The 21,417-nt window shown below is 38.6% G+C and overlaps 1 protein-coding gene across 10 annotated transcripts in view; it reads left to right on the top strand.

Annotated features, from left to right (window-relative positions):
- Positions 1 to 8,185, top strand: part of LOC117523030 (neurexin-1a-like) — a 976,202-nt gene extending 968,017 nt beyond the window's left edge. For all 10 annotated transcript variants that reach the window (XM_034184449.1, XM_034184443.1, XM_034184445.1 and 7 more), the window contains one exon: positions 6,328 to 8,185. In XM_034184449.1, coding sequence (XP_034040340.1) covers positions 6,328 to 6,632 — 305 coding nt within the window. In that variant the 3' untranslated portion in view covers positions 6,633 to 8,185. The remainder of the gene's footprint in view (positions 1 to 6,327) is intronic.
- The last annotated feature ends 13,232 nt before the right edge of the window (positions 8,186 to 21,417 follow it).

Genomic DNA, 21,417 nt, shown 5'->3' with positions numbered 1-21,417 from the left:
GAAGTGGGTACAGCCTTTAGCAGAATCTGCTGAGTCAAACGAGCAATTGTTTGTTTTTTTTGTTTTTTTCTTTTCTTTTCTGAAAGATTTATTTTCAGTGACTACAGTATGTGACAGTGGCATGCTGCTGGAATGGATAATGAATGTTAGAAATGTCAACTGTTCCTTCATGGCTGTGTCAGGAAACATGTAAGCAAGCTGTGAGCTTTATACTGTGCTTGCCTTTGAATCATTAACACCTTAGTGTTCTTGACAGAATCACTTCTGAATTTAGCAGCTTGTCTCAACAATATCTCATCTTATTTGCACTCTCATGTACAAACAGTTCACTAAATATCCTTGTAATAATGTTCCTGCAGGAACTGATAGGCTGATATGTTGACAAAAATTCACGCATTTCTTCACTCAAGTCATAATAGTTACATACTTTAATAATTTACTTTGGGATAAATAAAGATGATCTTTATCTTTATCTTTAATTTCTCCAGTGGGTGATTTCCTTTCAGTTTTGCTGTAATTTTGAATTTTTGTCAACAATGTGAAGTATTGTCTTTAAGACTTCATACAGTGGCAGAGATAACATTTCCATTTTTGATGTGCAAAATTAAAACTTTTGACATTTTCACATTGTCTTGTCTTTTGGTTTCTTTTCTCTATTTGTTTTTTTTTTTTTTACATCGCACTTTTTCTTTAGTGATGTGACTTATGTCACGTCAACAGGGGGAGTTGTCAAAGTGTTCCATGATGCATACCACAAAATCACTGACACACATCCAAAATGTCCTTGTATTTGGTGCTATTATCTGATCTTAACCTAACTGCTTTTTATAGCTGTCTAATTGATAAAACCAAAGTATTTGCATTCATTTGGAATGACATGATGGAACACTCTGATTTGTTGCACACCGACATACATATACACCATTAAATTTTTACATACCACCTTGAACGCAGCGTGTGCATGACACCCGCTTATACCCGCCTACTTCACTTTGCAGCCAATTATATAGTCATTGATTCACAACAGGCTAAGGACCGGCCACATGGGGGCTGGCCTTGACTCAGGAATGAAAGATTGGCTCAGGGAAAAATCGTGGCTCTTTGTCCAAACATTGCATGTGGTTTGTTCGAAGACTCCAGTGTAGCTTAGATGATTCTGTTATCAGTGTAGGCACCTTTCAATACAACATCTAAATTCTGAAGTCCGTTTCCTGTCCAGTTCTTTTTGAGATCACTCACCACATAAAAGAACCTTAACAGAAACATAGGTACATATAGACAGTTTATGGTGTTATTTTAGCACTGGAAATGCTGTTCAATTACATAAAAAAGCATTTTGCAAGGTGAGGAAACACAAACAAATATAACCTACTACACATGCAAAAATTTCATTTGACAACGTGTTTTCCTGCATCCAATTCACACTACCCACATTAGGAAAAAAACAAACAAAAAAAAACACATGCTTTGCAAGGATCCACAACATAACAGAGGGACTAGAAACACAAAAAGATGTTTAGGCATCACAAATAAAATAATTAAAAAAATAGCTAAGCTTAAGAGTAAAATTACGAGAAAATAATAAAATTTACTTACCTTTGCCCTTCCTGACGCAACTCCAGTTTTACCTGGAGAAACACATACAGCTGCTTGGTGTTCCAGAGATGTCTCCCATCCAAGTACTAACCAGGTCCTGCACTGCTTAGCCTCTGAGATCTGATGGAATGGGGCTTACACAGAGCAGACCGGCTGCTAAATAAGTGATTCCATAGTTTTATTTATTTATTCCAGATGTAAATCAAACATTTTATTGGGACCCTTTCATCTTGAGAATTATATGCTGCTTCCTTCAGTATCGTGAATGATCGATTTTTGCTATCTTCAGCATATCGTTAAACTTAAACAAAATCTGATCAGCTAACAAGTCTACTTTTAGCATCAGCAAGCAGGCTCAAGGCACAATATCTGCAATGTTTCTCAACATTAAACAGATATTGATCCTTGCCTTGAAGAGAAATGCATCCATTCACTACCATAAGCAACCTTGTAAACTGGAGTGATGATTCCCATTGTGTTATGGACACACACACATACTGGTTAACAAAGCTATTTGCTGGATAATCTAAAAATCAGCAAGAAAAAAAAAAAAACTATTTTGAGACTCTTCATGTCTGATGAATTGAAAGAAACGTACACAGGATCATTTCATGCTACACATTACCTCAAAGACAAATTTCGGTCATGCATCTGACGATAATTCTTATTAATTCCTACAACAATCCCAGGCATGTCCACCAGGTGGCAGAAAGGTATATGGTAAATTACAGACACAAAGCAAAGCAGCTCAGCCTCATGCTTTTTTTTTTTTTTTTTTTTTTGCGATGACTTGTGTTATACAAAAAGAAATGAGAGACAGGGAGGGAGATAGAAAGGGAGAGAAAGAGTGGTTCTTAATGAACAGTGCTAATGGTGAAAAAGGATTCAACCATTTGTTGCACGGTGTGCAAACGAGGATGAATCTGAATAACAAGGAAAGTCTCACCTGTCAGTCGTATTTTCAAATATCATGTGGCCCAAATCTGCTCTGTGAATGGTTGATTCATTCATTCATTTTCTATACCCACTTACTGTAATCAAGGGTCATGGGGGGCTGGAGCCTACCACAGCAATCATAGGGCATAAGTCATGGTACACCCTGTACAAGACACCAGTCTATTGCAGGGCTACATATAGCACTGTAGACAGACATACACATGCACACCTGCATGCACACCTACAGTCAATTTAAAGGTTCCACTACACCTAATGTCCATGGAAGTAGGAGGAAGCAGAGCACCCAGAGGAAACCCATTCAAACTTGGGGCGAACATGCAAACTCCACACAGAAAGGCTGACCTTCTTGCTCTGAGACAGATAGATAGCTAGACAGATAGCTAGATAGATAGATAGATAGATTTATTGTTATTACAAGTACAACAAAATTTCTTCCCACACAATCACCTCAGACAAAAATACAATTAATCCACAATTATTACAAGTTGAACTTAATAACTTTAAGACAGACCGTCATCCGAATTGAGCAACCATCTTGCCAATTATCCAGTAGGTCAGGGCAGCACATAAACCAATAAGTACCAGCCCTCCCACGATCAAACCAAATATAAATAAATCTTCGACATCTTCCACAGAGAGTGGTGCCAAGCACGCAACACACCATTTCTCCCAAGCATTGAGAACATAGCCCGCAGGGTAGATTCCATCTGGACACACAGGGTCCCCCAGTCCTGATTTCCTTGTTGAAAAAAATGGTGTCAATAGCGTTCAGAGACCAGCTGATCAATTCCATGGTTAATCCAATATAGTTTGAAGAACTTCACAGTCCAGTGAAGTAGGAACTTTGAAGGTTGAGCAGAGACAGAGGAAGAGAGAGGAGAGAGGAAGAGATGTGACAGCTTTCGCCGGAGTCCCAAGCCGAACAGTGCAACAGTGCTAACCACTAAGCCACTGTGCCGCCAGTTCTGGGATGGAAAAAAAAAAAAAAAAAGAAATAATTTTACATGGTTAATGTGCAGAACCGATATGTGCCATGTGAAAACAAAAGATCCAAATCGGGTTGCAAGGACGTGGTAATGTAAATTTTCCATCATGTAACAGTGTATTTTATACCAAGCTGAGCTAATCTTATATACAAGTAAATCCATGTGTGTGTGTTTTTTTTAATGTTTCTTGAGTAATTAATGAATGGGTTTGTTCAGTAAATCCAACAAAAGAGGATTATTTAACACCAGCAATAGTGAGACTGTATGTAAAGGATTCTTAGTGCATGTTTCAAGCAGATTCTATTACTGTAATACACTTTCTTCTTGGGCTGGCTAAGTATACATAAACACAGCTGTCAGACACTTTACACCAACATGTTAAAAATGATCATATCACTTTTGTGCAAAAACTCAGCTTCCACTACACAACATAAGCTGTTTAAAATTACACTCATAATGACTAAATTCTGCTTTTCCACATGGACCTGGGTTGCTTACTTTTTATCAACATAACTGGTAAATTCTATCAGTGGCCAAGAAAGTCCCAGTTCTGCGGAGATATCATTTAGCTTTGTTGGCCTGATTATTTAGATTTAGCTCCCTTGTGACTTGAGACATATTACTTGTCTGTTTAAAACCAGAGTTTTAACTTTTATGTTGAGAGCTCTGAATAAATTTGTGTGAATGATGTGGTGTCTAGTACGTTGTCTGCACATCTTTTAAAGTAGTCCTGCAGACTGCCGTCTGCTTGGTGTCCCAGAATTAATCTGGCTAGACTTTTAAAAATCTGTTTCACGGGCGATTACATGCAATCTGGATGGGGGCACCTGCAAACATAGACACAACAAAGGACGCAAATAGAATGTTGAAGTTTTTTCAGAAGACGCTGAAAGGTTCTAGGGATTGCATTGGTGTCACCAGTATTCACAGGAGGACGTGTTTCAGCTCAGAAAGCATGTTGAATATCATCCAGAATAGTTTAACTGCATGGCTTGGTGCCAATTTGGGTCATACAGGGAGCTGTGGAAGTGGGCTGTTGATGCAGTAAGAGTAGATGTGGAAACATTTGTTAGAGGAAGAGAAAGTAGGAAGAGAAAAGTGTGTTTGCTTTGCATACATCTGACAATATTATTAATCTGCAGCATAATTCCGTAGGGCCCAAACTTCTGTCTCTGTTAAATTTCTGTCTGGCACCATCTCAAAAAACATACAGTGTTAGATTGTCATTTTTACAGGGAGCTTGAAAAATGACCTGAATATGTGCAGTAACACTTTTCCAAGCAAAATTATACCTCTAAAGCCCCAGTCACACAGGACTAACAAAGGACAACTAAGTCCAAATGAAACAAGAAATCTGAACTTTTGTTGACTTTCGGAGGCATCGTTTTACCCTTCATTCAGCTTCGTTCCTACAGGTGGCAATCATCAGAATTTTTAAACTGATGAAAAATTTGAACAAATATCGCAGACAACCTCAATTCATATTTCATTTTGCTTTCATTCTTGACTGTTTTCATTTGCTTAGTTTTCATAACTTTAGTGTTTTGTTTCACTTTTGTCCAACTTCGTTCAACATGTCAAGTCTGACATATTGAATGAATGTTGACGAATGCAGTGACATCTGAACGAATCAATAACTAAAGCTTCACAAGCTGAATGAAACATCCTTGTATTGCTAATGATTTGTTTGTTTTTGGGATAAGAAAGCAATGTTTTCATACAGCAACAATAGCGTTAAGAACATTTTATCAACTACTTTAACTATTTACACACATTTCAACCATTTGTAGCTGGCCTGCGTGTGCGTGTCTTCGAGAGTAGCCTTCGTCTGACATGACAGTTCCCCATGGCTGATGCCATGAACTCATCAAAGGTGCTCATCAGGACAAGTACTATCACAGAAAAAGTATACAACAAGGTACAGATGCCGCAAGAACTCAGAATGTGACTCAGAATGTGAAGATAAATAATATTTGTTGTGAAGACAAACAAAATCTCTCACCTGTTGTCAAGGCAAACTAAATCTTGCACCTGCAAGTACTGTGAAAATGAGGACAAGGCTGGCCGGGCTCAGTTTTATACATGCTTTCGGTCACGCAATCATGCGTGTTTCGTTTTGGTTTCATTTAAAGTGTTGAGGTTGACGTTGGCTTCGGTTTTCTTTGATTCATTTTGGTTTTGTTTCATTCCTATGTAAGATCTTTCATCCACCTTTTGTCAGTGATTTTTTTTTTTTTTTTTTACTTTTTAATCCTTCGTCCAGCTATCACTGTTGCTGTGTGTCCGGGGTATTAAATTGTTTTTCAGCACCCTGGAATCCCATTTCTCACAGTGGAGGCACTCTCAGCTCATGCTAACCTTCGCCCATTAGTATTGTGTTATATGGTTCCCATTAGCATGATGTTACGTGAGAGTCGTGGTTTGGGCATCTGGTGAAGATGCCCTTGCTCGTCTCTGTCGGTTGATCTTCCAGGCATATCCACTTGGCAGGAGGGCCCTGTGGAAGGTCCAGGACTCGCTAGAGGGATTTTATTTCCCAGCTGGCTTGGAAACACCTCAGGATCCCCCAGGAAGTGTTAGAGGACCTGGCTGAGGACAGGGCAGTGTGAAATGGGCTGCTTGGTCTTCTGCCACCACAACATAGACTGAATGCATGAATGAATGAATGAAAATATATATTTTAAGTATTTTGGTTTTGTGGAATTTCAGATGGATTACAGTGGATGCATCCACCATTATTCTGCTAATAATAATAATAATAATAATAATATCTCTATCTCTGTTGCAGCCAACCCTACAGGTGCCGGACCCAAGGGTTACCCAGGGACATCAGAGGTCTTCCGGGAGTCTAGCAGCACAACAGGAATGGTGGTTGGCATTGTTGCAGCAGCGGCGCTGTGCATTCTCATCCTCCTTTATGCTATGTACAAATACCGAAATAGAGATGAGGGTTCCTACCATGTCGATGAGAGTCGCAACTACATCAGCAACTCAGCACAGTCCAACGGTACTGTGGTCAAAGAGAAACCAGTCAACACCACAAAGACCTCAAGCAAGAACAAGAAGAACAAGGACAAGGAGTACTATGTGTGATTGCCAGTGTTTTGGTCTTTGTACGACCAATTTAACATTTATCTAAAAGACAAATCAGGACATTATCATGTGTACAGTATAATAACAAAGATGAACAATAAAAACATTATATAGTCATTTTTCCTATATGACAATGCTCTGACAAGTAAATATCAGAAATTTAACATTATACTTCTTTAGCAGTCAGCAATGGACATGACATCAAAATGTAGTGTTGATGGGAAATGCCTGTCACAGTTAAAACTGAACCGAACGCATATCTAACAAGTCAAACAAACATGAAATCATTAATGACTTGTATCCCGAACCAGGATCATGCTGTCTAACTCCCTTGTTTGTTGTAAACAAAGGAGCCCAAACGCACTTTGCAGGGGAGATTCAGCATTGCAGCTGTAACGTTTTCAATTACATTGCCTGTATTTGTGTTGTTGAGACTGTTTCCAAGAGGACATGACACAATGCATAAATGAATACAAAAACATGCCAAACATGTAGTGCGAAGGAACAGAGAGAAAAGTCAGGTGAGAGAGAAAAACGTCCCAGCCGGATGCCTGGGACTCAGCCAAAGTACTTAAAGTAAAGAAGCAACGACGGCCTGCACAGACTTATACCTGGCTGACGGAGCTGCCATAGAGCAAAGATAAGATTGGATTGCAGTTTTTTAAGACTGTTTTGAAAGGTTACATACAGTAAGGAATTTTGGAGGCCTTCGTTTTCGCATGGTGTGGACTCAAAGGATGGTTTCCTCAGAATTCTGGAGAAGTCTTGGACATGATCACTTGGGAGCCATGCACGCAAAATTATCTTATTACAGTACATATGTTTATATACAGTACAACCACATCTATATGTGCTTTCTGGACTGTGACAAAGTGGTGTTTTATAGCCTGTTGTATAGACAATGCAAACTATAACTGCTCCTCAACCATTTTTGAATAAAACTTTAACAGGAAAAAAGGACAAAAAGATAACATAAGTGTTATTAAATGTTGCTAGACATAGATTTTATGAAGACATCTACATTTTTTTTCTTTTTTTTAGTTTGACAATTTGATTCTTCCCTGTTTATACATGTGTTCCTCTATAGTTTTTATACAGATTCCGAACCGAAACAGATCATCCCAGACCAGTAGCAGCCAAACCTTTCCCCAAAATAACAACAAAAAAAATAAAATAATAAAAAATAAAAAAAAAACAAAAAACTGCAAAGGAGTTAAAGATTGCAGACAGGCATGGCTTGAAAATGTGTGTGGCTCCCTTTTTAAGGATACTGGTAGAATCACTGCGTTCCTCCTCAATCCTTATATAAGTGAGAATGAAGAATATGACCTTGACAACAGAGATTAAGATAATTGCTGGGTGTGTTTCCAAGTGGTATCAGAAGATTGTCCAATGTGTGATTGCACTGATGCAAAACCTGAGGAGAATAGCTCCATTTCAACTGTTCTGTGTTTGTTCTGTCATTCTGTCAGTCGGTTCTGCTTTCCAGAGACCTGTACTTGGAATGAGTATGAGGAAAATGACCATGAACTATAAATAATGATTATAAATTCTCCTTGTTTGCTCCTTTTTTCTTCTCCTGTGATTTGCATTCAGTTGCATTCATATTCAAAAATGGTAGTGGCATGCATGCACAATGATAGAGAGTCTCTGACTCTATTTAATATCTATATTTGCCCTGTTGAGGTTTCAAATCCCACAAAATCTCACAAAACTTTGAAGAGGTCGCTGCTCTGCGAGATGTCAATAACACTGAGAACTGCATTGAGATGCTCTGGTTAGGCTGCACTTTAATTGCTGCACATGGACAACAGCAATAACATCGCAACATAAAACTCTTTCTATATTGTGCCTAAAACTGGGTTTATAGACATTATTGTTTTTTTTATGTAAACATGGCAGAAGCTCAGGTTGTTTCTCCGTTATTTTCAATGGGAGTTGCTGTGAGCCACGATCGCTTCCTGTTCATGCCATACTGGGGGAAAGTGAAGTTTGCCCTTTAATGTCCTGCTTATTATCCTTTACAGCACTGTTTGTCTTTGTTCCAGAGTAATATATATAAAATATCTGAAATTCGGTTTGCGTTTATTAAATTCCACATAGTTTAAACATAGCAGATACAGAATATTTGTAATATTTGTTTTAGCAAGTTTTCAGGGTCTCATGCATGCAGTCTCTTATTAACATGATGAAAAGCATAAAAATTTACATTTTGGTAGTATAATGCTAATTTTCAATTGTTGTCATGTGGATTCTCTGTTGTTTAGATGACAGTGACTCTGGTGCGCAAAGGATTATGGGATATCTCAATAGGGGAAATGGACCTTGTGGTGGGGATTGCTCGACATGAAGTGGAGAAGTTATATCCAGAGACAGGCTTCAAAATCAAATATTGTATCCCTAATGATGTATCACCAAGGCAACTCCGGAAAAACACAAGTGAGAGGTGAGGGTAGAATAATGGAGCTTCTATATGCAGATGACTACGCCATCTTTGTAGAGTCAATAGAAGAACTAAAAGCCATCCTCCGGATTTATGACAACAAATATACTCAGTGTGGACTGATAATATCTTATACACAAACAGAAACGATGGCCTTCAAATGGTGATGAAGCCACCAAGAACCAAGAGAGCCTCATGGATGTCGGTGGCATTAAAGAATGTGAGAAGTTTCCGATACCTCTGTTTTACATCACAAACTCAGATGACAACTCACAGACCTTTGATTCTGAAATTGGTGCTGTATTTGAAAAATGGAACGAGCACAAACACGTGCTTAAAGATCATCATATACACCTTTCCACTAGAGTAAAGTTCCTCACTGCATGTGTGAGATCACAACTCTTGTACAGTGTTCAGACCTGGAACTTGACTGAAAAAGAAGATGCAAAGGTCCAAATGGTTTGGTACAGTTTTCTGAGGAAGATGGTAAAGGGAGGGTATAAACCTTGGATGATGATGGAAGGATGATGGAGTTGGAAATGTGAACGACAAGAACCAGCAGTGGAAGTTTAAATTCTCGAACGCGGACCTGCACCGTATTACTGGAACTACATCAATCAAGTCCTTTTGCTTAAAACAGCAATTAAAATACCTGGCACACATCCACAGGATGCACAATGGCCATATTAGAAAACAAATATGTTTTGATGAACATTCCATGAGTTGGACCAGATTTTAGAGACTGCTGGGTATGGATGCCCAGCAGTCAAGGAGAAAGATGATGGACAGAACAAACTTTTAGCACCTACTGGATACAATTGACGCACCCTACGGAGGAAGTATCCAGAGAGGGGAGGGTGATGATGAGTATTGAGTCCGTGGCATTCCTACAATATGTAGCGGGATGAAAGTCCCGGGTCCCAATTGAAAAGACGTTCCCGCTAGCTTGGCTAACGGGGAGTTCCCCTTTGGCTGACCTGGTAGAGGAACGGTCTTTTGGTGCGAGCCGCATGGGTTCGATCCCCCATCGTCGTCCTGGTCACGAAGGTCCTGCTGCTTCAATCTGGTGTCACAAACAGGATGTGGATCACAGAGTATGCTAACATGCACCTGTGACTTCGGGACGAAGTCAAAAATGGTGGGGAGATGTGTAGCGGGATGAAAGTCCCGGGTCCCAATTAAAAAGACGTTCCCGCTAGCTTGGCTAACGGGGAGTTCCCCTTTGGCTGACCTGGTAGAGGAACGGTCTTTTGGTGCGAGCCGCGTGGGTTCGATCCCCCACCGTCGTCCTGGCCACAAAGGTCCTGCTGCTTCAAATAGAACCCTGTTGTTACTATGTTAACAACGTATTAACACTGTATTGCAGTGCTTAATTACCAGAAATGCAACAGACCTGTAAATGAGGGCAGGAATAAATGCCTATGTATGCTCTGTGCATTTCAACTCAGGTAAGTAATATCTTACTCTGAACAACAAAATTTGTCAAAAAATAAAACCTGTTTCTCTGAAAATATTTTTTCCTCATTTTTCCAATTTTCAGTGTGGCAGCACCACATACTTTTATTATTACGTCATGTACAGAACTGGCACATATCTGTCGCCTTGATCGCCTGTGATACATATTCTGTACCTGTGGCTATGTCCACATTAGTTAGCTAATGGTGGCTAATGCAGATGTTAGCTAACGGTAGTTACTTAAATTGTAACTTAAGGGAAAAGTTAGAACGTAACACTAACACTTTACTTGAAGGTGTAGTTATAATCATGACATGGCACAGTTAGAACTGTAACATGCCACAGTCATGAATGTGTCATAAATATTATGTCAATGTCATAAGCGTTTATGACTGCTGTCATTAAGTGTTATTTGTTTTTTGTCATGACAAGTAGACATTTTTTGGGTTGTCTTGGTTATGACAACTTGACATTAAATTTGTTTGGGATGTTCTTATTATGACAACTTGACATTAAATTTGGTTGGGATGTCCTTATTATCACAACTTGACATTACTCAAAGTGACATGACCACAAAATGTCTTTTCCATGATCAATTGACATTACATTTGTTTGGGATGTTCTTATTATGACAACTTGACATTAAATTTGTTTGGGATGTTCTTATTATGACAACGTGACATTCAATTTATTTGGGATGTTCTTATTATGACATATTGACATTAAATTTGTTTGGGATGTTCTTATGACAACTTGACATTAAATTTGTTTGGGATGTTCTTATTATGACAACTTGACATTAAATTTGGTTGGGATGTCCTTATTATCACAACTTGACATTAATCAAAGTGACATGACCAGAAAATGTCTTTTCCATGACAAATTGACATAAAATTTATTTGGGATGTTCTTATTATGACAACTTGACATTAAATTTGTTTGGGATGTTCTTATTATGACAACTTGACATTAAATTTGTTTGGGATGTTCTTATTATGACAACTTGACATTAAATTTGTTTGGGATGTTCTTATTATGACAACTTGACATTAAATTTATTTGGGATGTTCTTATTATGACAACTTGACATTAAATTTGGTTGGGATGTCCTTATTATCACAACCTGACATTAATCAAAGTGACATGCCCAGAAAATGTCTTTTCCATGACAAATTGACATTAAATTTATTTGGGATGTTCTTATTATGACAACTTGACATTAAATTTGTTTGGGATGTTCTTATTATGACAACTTGACATTAAATTTGGTTGGGATGTCCTTATTATCACAACCTGACATTAATCAAAGTGACATGCCCAGAAAATGTCTTTTCCATGACAAATTGACATTAAATTTATTTGGATGTTCTTATTATGACAACTTGACATTAAATTTGTTTGGGATGTTCTTATTATGACAACGTGACATTAAATTTATTTGGGATGTTCTTATTATGACAACTTGATATTAGTGAAATTATGGAGTTATGTTTTCTATCCTTTTAAATTCATCTTATTAGCAACGTAACAGGTCTTGGCTTCAATTTCATCTAAATTCTGGATCTGCTGGTGAAGTTTAGGGCCAGCAGCCAGTGATGTGTTTTCCTTTTGATTTTCTGCTGATGAATTATAGCTTATGTGTGTTTTTTCCAGCCAAATGATTCTGCTTTTTCTCTCTGCCCGAGGTACCTACGGTATTCCCAGAGATTTGTGGCTGTGGACCATGGGATGCTGGAGTAGCCAAAGGTGCAATGCCTGGAGCTGTTGCAGCACACTGCAGTGTGCATTTGGAATGGAATTCATGATATGTTAAAGACAAATCAAAATGCTAAGGACATCCCAAACAAATTTATTGTCAAGTTGTTATGACAAAGACAACTTCTGGTGATGTCCCTTTGATTAATGTCAAGTTGTCATAATAAGGACGTCCCAACCAAGTTTATAGTCAAGCTGTCATGACAAAGACAACTTCTGGTTATGTCGCGTTGATGAATGCCAAGTTGTCATAATCAAGACAACCCAAAAAATGTCAACTTGTCATGCCAAAAACCGAATGACACTTCATGACAGCAGTCATAAACATTTATGACATTGACATAATGTTTATGATACATTCATGATGACTGTGTCATGTAACAGTTGTGACAGTGTCATGTCACGATTATGACGATACCTTCAAGTAAAGTGTTACCAAAGTAACTTATGTTAGACTTCATCAACAGACTCAAGAAAGTAAAGTGTATTAAACAAGCTGCATAGCTATTTACATGAAGCTATAACATTATCCTTTGGCTTGTGCCTCACATCCAAACACAGGCTTAAATAAGCCAAAGTTAAGTAATGGCAACATTATGAATATCTTTAGATGATTCATTTCTGATCGTTGTTTAATTCTAGGGTCTGGTGTTATATTCTACCACTGATCTCATGTAACCTATGGTTATACTCCTATTACATGCTTATTATATGTTATTATGAAGACAGTTTACATTCCAACTTTTTTACCTCCAAATTTATAAACTGGGATGGAGACTGAGTCAAGTCAAGTCTGGAAGCATGCAGTGGTGCTGCACTTCGCTGCACCCATGACACCACTGAACCACCTTGGGTTCTTGATGGCAATTACCCAGACAGACAACCGGTCCATTCCAACAACTGTTATATAACCAACAATTTGCCACATCCAGGTGAAACTTTAGCATCCCCTTGGCCTTCTCCAGCTGTTGGGGTGCTAAATACTCAGGCACCTGTGTGCTGCATCAAGCACAGAGAAATGCACCTAATGGCCAAAATATCTAAGCTGATGCTCCTTCCCAATGCACATCATATACCCAGTGGTGGGCACAGATAACCAAAAAATTAACTTCAGTAACAGATAATCAGATAACTGAAAAGTTGTCTTTGATAAAGATAAAACAATAAACCACCCAAAAATGTATCGGAAGTTACAGATAACCGATAACCGATAAATTCCAGTATTGTCTCCGGTACACTTGCAACTACTAACAAGCTGATTTTGAGTTTCAACACCACGATCACTTTTGGAAGCATCAAACGTGACCGCAGACCCAAACAATGAGTCAGCACTTTTGTCTTTGAGCACCCTGCCCCCTGCTGGAAGCTTCAGTTTACTACATGGCTTCCAGCACAGACAGACAAGCTGAGAGGAGCTATGAAGCTCAACTCTCTACCCAATCACAATGCTGCTCTCAGGCCGAGGTCTTGGAAAATAAAGCAACGCTGACTTATGGTTTGGTGTAAAAATAACATAAATACTGATAGAATAACTCCATTAATGTCAATACTGGCATTTGTGCAAAGTTAAGATATAACATACACGAGGTCTGTCCGAAAAGTAACAGACCTTTTTATTTTTTTCAAAAACTATATGGATTTGAATCATGTGCGCTTGCATCAGCCAAGCTTGAACCTTCGTGCGCATGCGTGAGTTTTTTCACGCCTGTCGGTTGCATCATTCGCCTGTGGACAGGCTTTGAGTGAGCACTGGTCCAGCCCTCTCGTTGGATTTTCATTGTCAGGGAAATGGCTGAGCGACTGCCGCTTTGTTCCATGAAAATTTTTTCAGAAACTGTGTGAGACAGCCAGGTGGAAACCATTCGGAAAATTCCGATGGCTTTCGGTGAAGATTCTATCGGCGTCACACAGATTAAGGAGGATTACAACCGGATTAAAGACGGCCCACAGCAGCGGAGAGCGCGCCGCGCTTCGAGCGGCCATCGACAGGCTGAAACGACCAGATCATTTCCAAAGTGAAGGCTGTGTTGATCCGGGACATCGTGTGACTACCAGAGAAATCGCAGAAAATGTGGACATCAGCACTTTTGCGGCACATTCCACTGTTACAGGAGATTTTGTAATGAAAGACACGCGGAGGAATTCGCGCGTCGGGACGGAGCCGCTCATGGCGCACAACAAAAAACACCTCCGTGTTGGAAACCATTCGGAAGATTTAGACGGCTTTTGGTGGCTTTTCAGTCGAGTGAGTATCCGAGAAATTGTGTAACAGCTGGGCATGCCACAACATGTCCTGTGAGACTTCCAACACAGAGGTGTTTTTTGTTGTGCGCCATGAGCGGCTCCGTCCCGACGCGCGAATTCCTCCGCACAAATTCCTCCGCACGTCTTTCATTACAAAATCTCCTGTAACAGTGGAATGTGCCACAAAAGTGCTGATGTCCACATTTTCTGCAATTTCTCTGGTAGTCACACGACGTCCCAGATCAACACAGCCTTCACTTTAGAAATGATCTGGTCGTTTCAGCCTGTCCACGGCCGCTCGAACCGCGGCGTGCCCTCCGCCGCTGTGGGCCGTCTTTAATCCGGTTGTAATCCTCCTTAATCTGTGTGACGCCGATAGAATCTTCACCGAAAGCCATCAGAATTTTCTGAATGGTTTCCACCTGGCTGTCTCACACAGTTTCTGAAAACATTTTCATGGAGCAAAGCGGCAGTCACTCAGCCATTTCCCTGACAATGAAAATCCGACGAGGGGCCTGGACCAGTGCTCACTCAAAGCCTGCCCACAGGCGAATGACGCAACCGACAGGCGTGAAAAAACTCACGCATGCGCACGAAGGTTCAAGCTTGGCTTATGCAATCACACGTGATTCAAATCCATATATATGATCAGATGAAAATCACACCTGTTTTATATTTTGTTTGGCCGTCATGAGGGTGTCCCACTGCTGAAGCGCTACAAGCATCCAAACTCTCACACTGTGCCTGTGCAAACACCGCAGACCTGTCTTGTAATGTTTTTTCTTTTTTTGTTTTGTTTTGGGGTTTTTTAAACTTTGATGTCTCCCATAGAGAGTTTTTGGAAATTAAGTTTGAAAACAAAGCTTCTGTTTACGTTTTGCTTCTGGAAGCACAAGTCCGACGTGTGGTTTTTGAACGTACAATGTGTGTGAGAACATAAATTGTGTACTCTGAACTTTTACACTGTGCAGTTCTGTCGTACAGCTGAGCTGGAACCAAGTACAGTGATTGCAAATATCAGCCCAGCTTCAGTTTGAATACTGCCTTGGACACTACTGTCCAGTAGATGGCAGTAGAGACCTTGAAAACTTGCCAAAACAAAATTCCAGATAATCTGTGTTGCTACTTGCTACATTGCAGATGCATGGAATTTAACAAATGCAAACACAATAACAACGTCTATAAACCCAGAGAATATATTCACGAGAGTTTTAGGCACTAGAGTTTAATGCTATTGTCCGTGGCCCTGATCAGAGTGTCTCAAATCATTTCTCCTGTCGTGAATGTATTGAGATTACCCTATCTCCCATAATGCACCTGGACACAGTATGTGCACAGTAAAACCTTAAAAATTTGCGCATTACTTTAAAACTAAAACATATATCTGATATTTTCACTTTATACAACTTCAGATGTGACGTTAATTTAAATAACTTGTCCAAAATAAGTTTGGTTAAAATTTGAGCCATAAGTAAAAAATGTATGCCTCTGGATGACTTGGGTGATATTGGCCGCGTATCAGTATGGGGTTAAAAGAAATTAGTTTTTTTTTTGTTTTTTTTTTGGTGACCAGTTCTCCTTTGTCTGCAGAGGATAGAACGGTTTCTTCTAGAAACAGCTTTCCTCTGTTTGTAGAGGGTAGAACTACACATCTGTTCACCTTTGTTTACCACGTTAACGGTCTAAAAACTATCAGACAAAAATTTATCAGAAGATAATTAGTCCGATAATGGTTTTCAAAGTTATCTGAAAAGATAATCCGATAATGAAAACTTTATTGTCGATAATTATCGGTTATCGGATTATCGTAACTGTGCCCACCACTGCATATACCGCTGGAATGGTAGTCAAAAATGCTCAGAAAAGTCCAAGTAGCACAGACATCCAGTCATCACCTTAGGTCACTGGTTAGCATTCAAATCTCACAACCAAACAACAAGACAGGCAGCACTAGAACAGGTAGCTTAGATTAGTTTAGATTGTCATTATCTTAGATTTTCATTTACCTGCAAAGATATCGGCATTGCCAAACACCTCTGTCCAGCAAATATCAGTGGTTTGAGGACAACTTTTTGGGAAAGACTGCTGTTGAATAAATTAAAATTCGCCATATTTTCTAGACTAAGTCAGAGTTTGTTTGTTTGATTATTTTTTTATGATTTGGCTCGTCCTGTGATTTATATTTCGAAGCAGCTTACATGTTAAAAAAAAAAAAATGTTGCATTATCATTTTTGCCCACAAGGTAATGCCATCTACATGTGAGAAGCTGCTACTGGATATTGATCTGAGTGAGGTACTCCAGAGCAGAAGGTGGCAGTAATGCAAGATTAAGCTGGATGCCAACCACTGTAAAACAAGAATGAATGAGGAGGATGCGCTAGGTATTTGTAAGTGAAAGCAATTGATATTATCAGTTATCAAGTTGTTCCCCAATGAATATGGCTTTATACACCCTGAAGAAAACCATACACCCTTCGGCCTCATGGTGTATGGTTTTCTTCAGGGTGTATAAAGCCATATTCATTGGTAAAACAACTTGATAATGATTTTATCATATACCTATAAATGATAAACGTTGTATGGCTTTCTGAAGGGTGTAAAAAGCCATATTCATTGGTGAACAACTTGATAACGATTTTATCATATACAGTGGTCCCTCGTTTATCGTGGGAGTTACGTTCTAAAAATAACCCGCGATAGGCGAAATCCGCAAAGTAGTCAGCGTTATTTTTTACAATTATTATATATGTTTTAAGGCTGTAAAACCCCTCACTACACACTTTATACACTTTTCTGAAACAGGCATTAATATTTTCTCACTTTTCTCTCCTGTGTAAACGCTCAAAGTTCAAACATTAGAAAAAAAATAGAAACGTTTTCCCATTAATAATTATGATGGCTTTTAGAACTAATGAATTTAATTTTAACAATCAACCTACAAGGTTGGACAGATAAGAAATTATTAATAGTGACTCACCAGTATTTCACAGTTCCTCTGACCGCGCCTCTTCGTCGTGGCGCCGCTCCGCTGTCCGGATTGGCTGGTTACTCGGGTGGTATGAAAAATATTACCCATCCGTGAAAAGGGTGTATTGCTATTTATTCTTTAGTGTTTTATCCAATCATATTGGCATATCATTTATAGGTATATGATAATAATATTAATCATGCTCTCAAACTGAAAGATCATGCTGTAGAATAGAGGGAATAATCTTCATATGACTCAGCGCTCCACTTGTTTTCACTTTGTGGGAGAGAAGTGTGCTCGAAACACCATCTACAATAATGTCATCATTGATGTTTTAAGGATGTGCAATCTGAAAATATTGAGTATTTCAGCCTCTGGTTGCAGCACAATACTGCCAGACTGCGCAGTTGTGTTTTGTTTTAGGTTGAAGGCTGTTTTTGAATAGCCTTTGGACTGGGACTTATCAGCTGGAAATCACCATCTGAGAACACTGGAGCAGTGTTGCGTATTTACAGTCACAGGCTCTCTGGTTAGCAGTGTCACAATTGACAGGTTATCTTTGCTCTTAGCATGGCTATAGTAGAGAAGCTATGGCTATAGTAGAGAAGCTATGGCTATAGTAGAGAAACCACCTGGACAACTGAGAGCCTACACAGAAACATATTAGCATGGCTGATATTAAAAAAAGGTTTAAAGGACACATGTGACCTTGCAATCTACCTCAAAAGATTTATGCATGACATGGATCAACCTCACTAATGGTGGTGGTTTCAGGGCTGTGAAAACTGCGGATCTGAGGAATTCATGATTCATGGGGGGGGGTGTTAATGTTGTACTCTGTAATTGTGATCGTCACAGAGTTTTTAAAATGCCTATCGCAAAGCGTTTCCTTCTTTTTTTTTTTTTTACAACTTCGTGCAAGTTTTATAAGTCTGTGTGTTACAGATACAAATCTGTGTCCTCGGATCTGTGGAACTTCACGGAGGAAAAATGCCACTCAAAGCATAGTTGTTATGACAGTTGTTGTACTGACGGACTGGATGGTTGTTGCGGCGATGCTGTGTGGCTGCTGCAAGATGCTTAAGCTAAACGTAGCATGTGGACATAGCAGACTTTTAGAGCTTTCAAGTTTTTAAAAGAAGAATTTTGTAGCATGTCTCTGTCACAGAGTGATGTCGGAGGGAGGGAAAATGGTGAGAAAGATGGTTTGAAAAAGTTTGATAAGAACAAGAATCCCTGGAATTGTCGCTGGCGCCATGAACACATCTGAAAGATAAATGGGAAAAGTGAACTGTGCCCTCTGGAAACAAGGTAAGAATTTTTCTCTCTCTGGAAAATAAACATTGTGCTGTTGAAATGCTTTAACAGTCTTTTCAGTCTTCATGAATTTCATATGGTTTAATTGTTCTGAGTTAATGTATAATTTGGTTTATAATTAAAAGGAAAAACCATTCCAGGTCCTACTTCCATGTCATATTCTGTTATTTCAACATTATCATTGACGGTTTAAATGAAAGGTAGAAACTAGGATCATTTAAATATGCACTTCTTTTGAGATTTTTTCTTCCAGGAGATGCTGATGAATGTATCATTAGATATAAAATTAATTTAGTTTCTGGGGCCCCGTGGGCCCTAGACCCCAACTTGACCCCCTGCAAATTTTCCTCAGATTTCACAATTTTCATTTCACAGCCCTGCGGTTTGGATATGAAAAGATGGATGTTGCTCCAAAAAAAAACAAAAAAAAAAAACATCAGAAACCTGTTCCTGTTTAAAACAGCTTGACATTGAACTTATCTCACCAACTACCAATGGCGGAATATGAAAAAATATGAAAAGCTTTGAGACTCCACTGCCAAAGAAAAGCTGAAACAATCTAAGATGCCTGCATGACCCACTCAACAATTTTCTAAGTAGTATTTGTAATTAATGTTTTTTATGCTTTTTACTTTAGCGCTTAGGTTTTATGGAATGTTTAGAGGAAAGAATGGTAGCCAAGCAGTTAGGTGTGCTTGTTTCCAGTCTGAAAGGTTCCCGGTTCAAAGTCAACCCAATCTGCATGTGATGTGGAGTTGTGTCAGGCAGGGAAACTTGTGCTAAATCAACACTCAGATCCGACACAGATCTGCTGTGGCGACCCTGAGTGAAACAAGGGAGAAGCTGAAGGGACTTTCTAATAAAGAGCTGTATTCCTTAAACATTGCAACAATTATTGTTATTCATAAGCAACATGCCGGCTAGCACTAAGACTTTTATAAACACAATTTTAAAGAATGTCATTTAATTACTGCTGTCAGTAAAGCACAGAAAAATATTGAGATGTTTTGTTTTTATCCATATCGCACACCCCAATTGTGGGACAAATTGGAGGAAGATGGCTGGGCAAAGGTAAGGCTAACTAAAATGGTTTAAAAATGTATTATCAGCTAAAACCTTTATATACATTTAGTGAGCTCAGCATCCACACATTTAGCTCTAGTTTAATGTTTCAGTCTGTTTAGTAACAAATAGAAGCAATTTACTTTTGAGTTGTTTGTGGCTCATACCATAACATTAAATAGCCCGCTCAATTCTGCTTACTAATATGTTGTTGGCGTTACAAATAAATAATGTGCTGATTAAATTAATTTCGCTTCCTGTTGCATCAGCAGTAGCATTTCAAAAACAAATGTGAATTACAGAGGAATGTGACATATTTGTTTTTTTCCTCTTCGTGGTGCATTTTTGGACAGATGTGACAAATACTCCAGTGCAACATATAAAATATAGTGTATCAACAACATTTTTTACATGCTAAAGCTACATATTGTTGTGTCACACAGTCTTGCATGGAATGTTATTAAATGTTATTAACCATACTGACTCTTAGAAAGCAACCAGTTGGGAAAAAATAACAATTTTGAAGCCATGGTTTGCACTCCTCCAGATCTTGATCGTGTCTACATGCCTCAAAACACTGAGTTTATGCCATGATTGGCTGAATAGATGTACTTTCACAAGTAATTGAGCAGGTGGAAAAATGCCAAAGAGAATCTCATTATTTATGAAAGAAAGAAAACAAAACTCTTATTCAGCCCGGATATAAATTAATATCAAAATTTAAAGGACTATTTCTTGTTTTTTTGACACTTTCTTAAAAAAAATCTCTACATTTTTGAGTTATCCTTGTGACTAACAAACAAAGTAGAAAAGGAGTGAAAAAAAAAGTCATTTTCTTTACAGTTTTGGTTTTAATGTACACATAGAAATATAATCACTCCTCCTAAATATGTTATCAATGTTCCGACCAAACACTTCTTCCATCATTCCATTTGTTTACTGAGCTAACTTTGAAACAACATAACATAAAAAAAACTATGAAAGAGATTTAAACACTCAAGTTTAAAGACTTATTTTAGACTTTTTGATTCAACTTATTTCTTATTTTGGAACATATGCTATGTTATGTGGAATTAAAGATGCTTTCTGTATAGTGTCTCAACACAATGTTAGTTTTTTATGTCCTGATAAAGGTGAACTCTTCTGATAAGGCCTTGTCACACTCCTTTAGTGAGAGTAACTGTGAGCTCCAGGCTATTTCATGATTTTAAATTGAATTCGAAAGCTCTTGGCCTCACAGACCAAATTCAAAAAGTCGAGCAATATTCTCTGCACAGTATGACCAGCATCAAGCAACAGTTCATCTGCAACAATGTGCAAATACTGAGAGGGGAATACTTGTTGATACATTTCAATGAAATCTTTAGTTTGCTGCTGCAGAAGAATTATAGTATACAGTAGTGTTTACAATAATAGTAGTGCTATGTGACTAAAAAGATTCATCCAGGTTTTGAGTATATTTCTTATTGTTACATGGGAAACAAGGTACCAGTAGATTCAGTAGATTCTCACAAATCCAACAAGACCAAGCATTCATGAT

The sequence above is a fragment of the Thalassophryne amazonica genome, chromosome 13 (assembly GCF_902500255.1).
Source record: "Thalassophryne amazonica chromosome 13, fThaAma1.1, whole genome shotgun sequence".
NCBI lineage: Eukaryota > Metazoa > Chordata > Actinopteri > Batrachoidiformes > Batrachoididae > Thalassophryne > Thalassophryne amazonica.
Note: the sequence above shows the minus strand (reverse complement) of the source record. Positions and strands in the feature narration are given on the sequence as shown.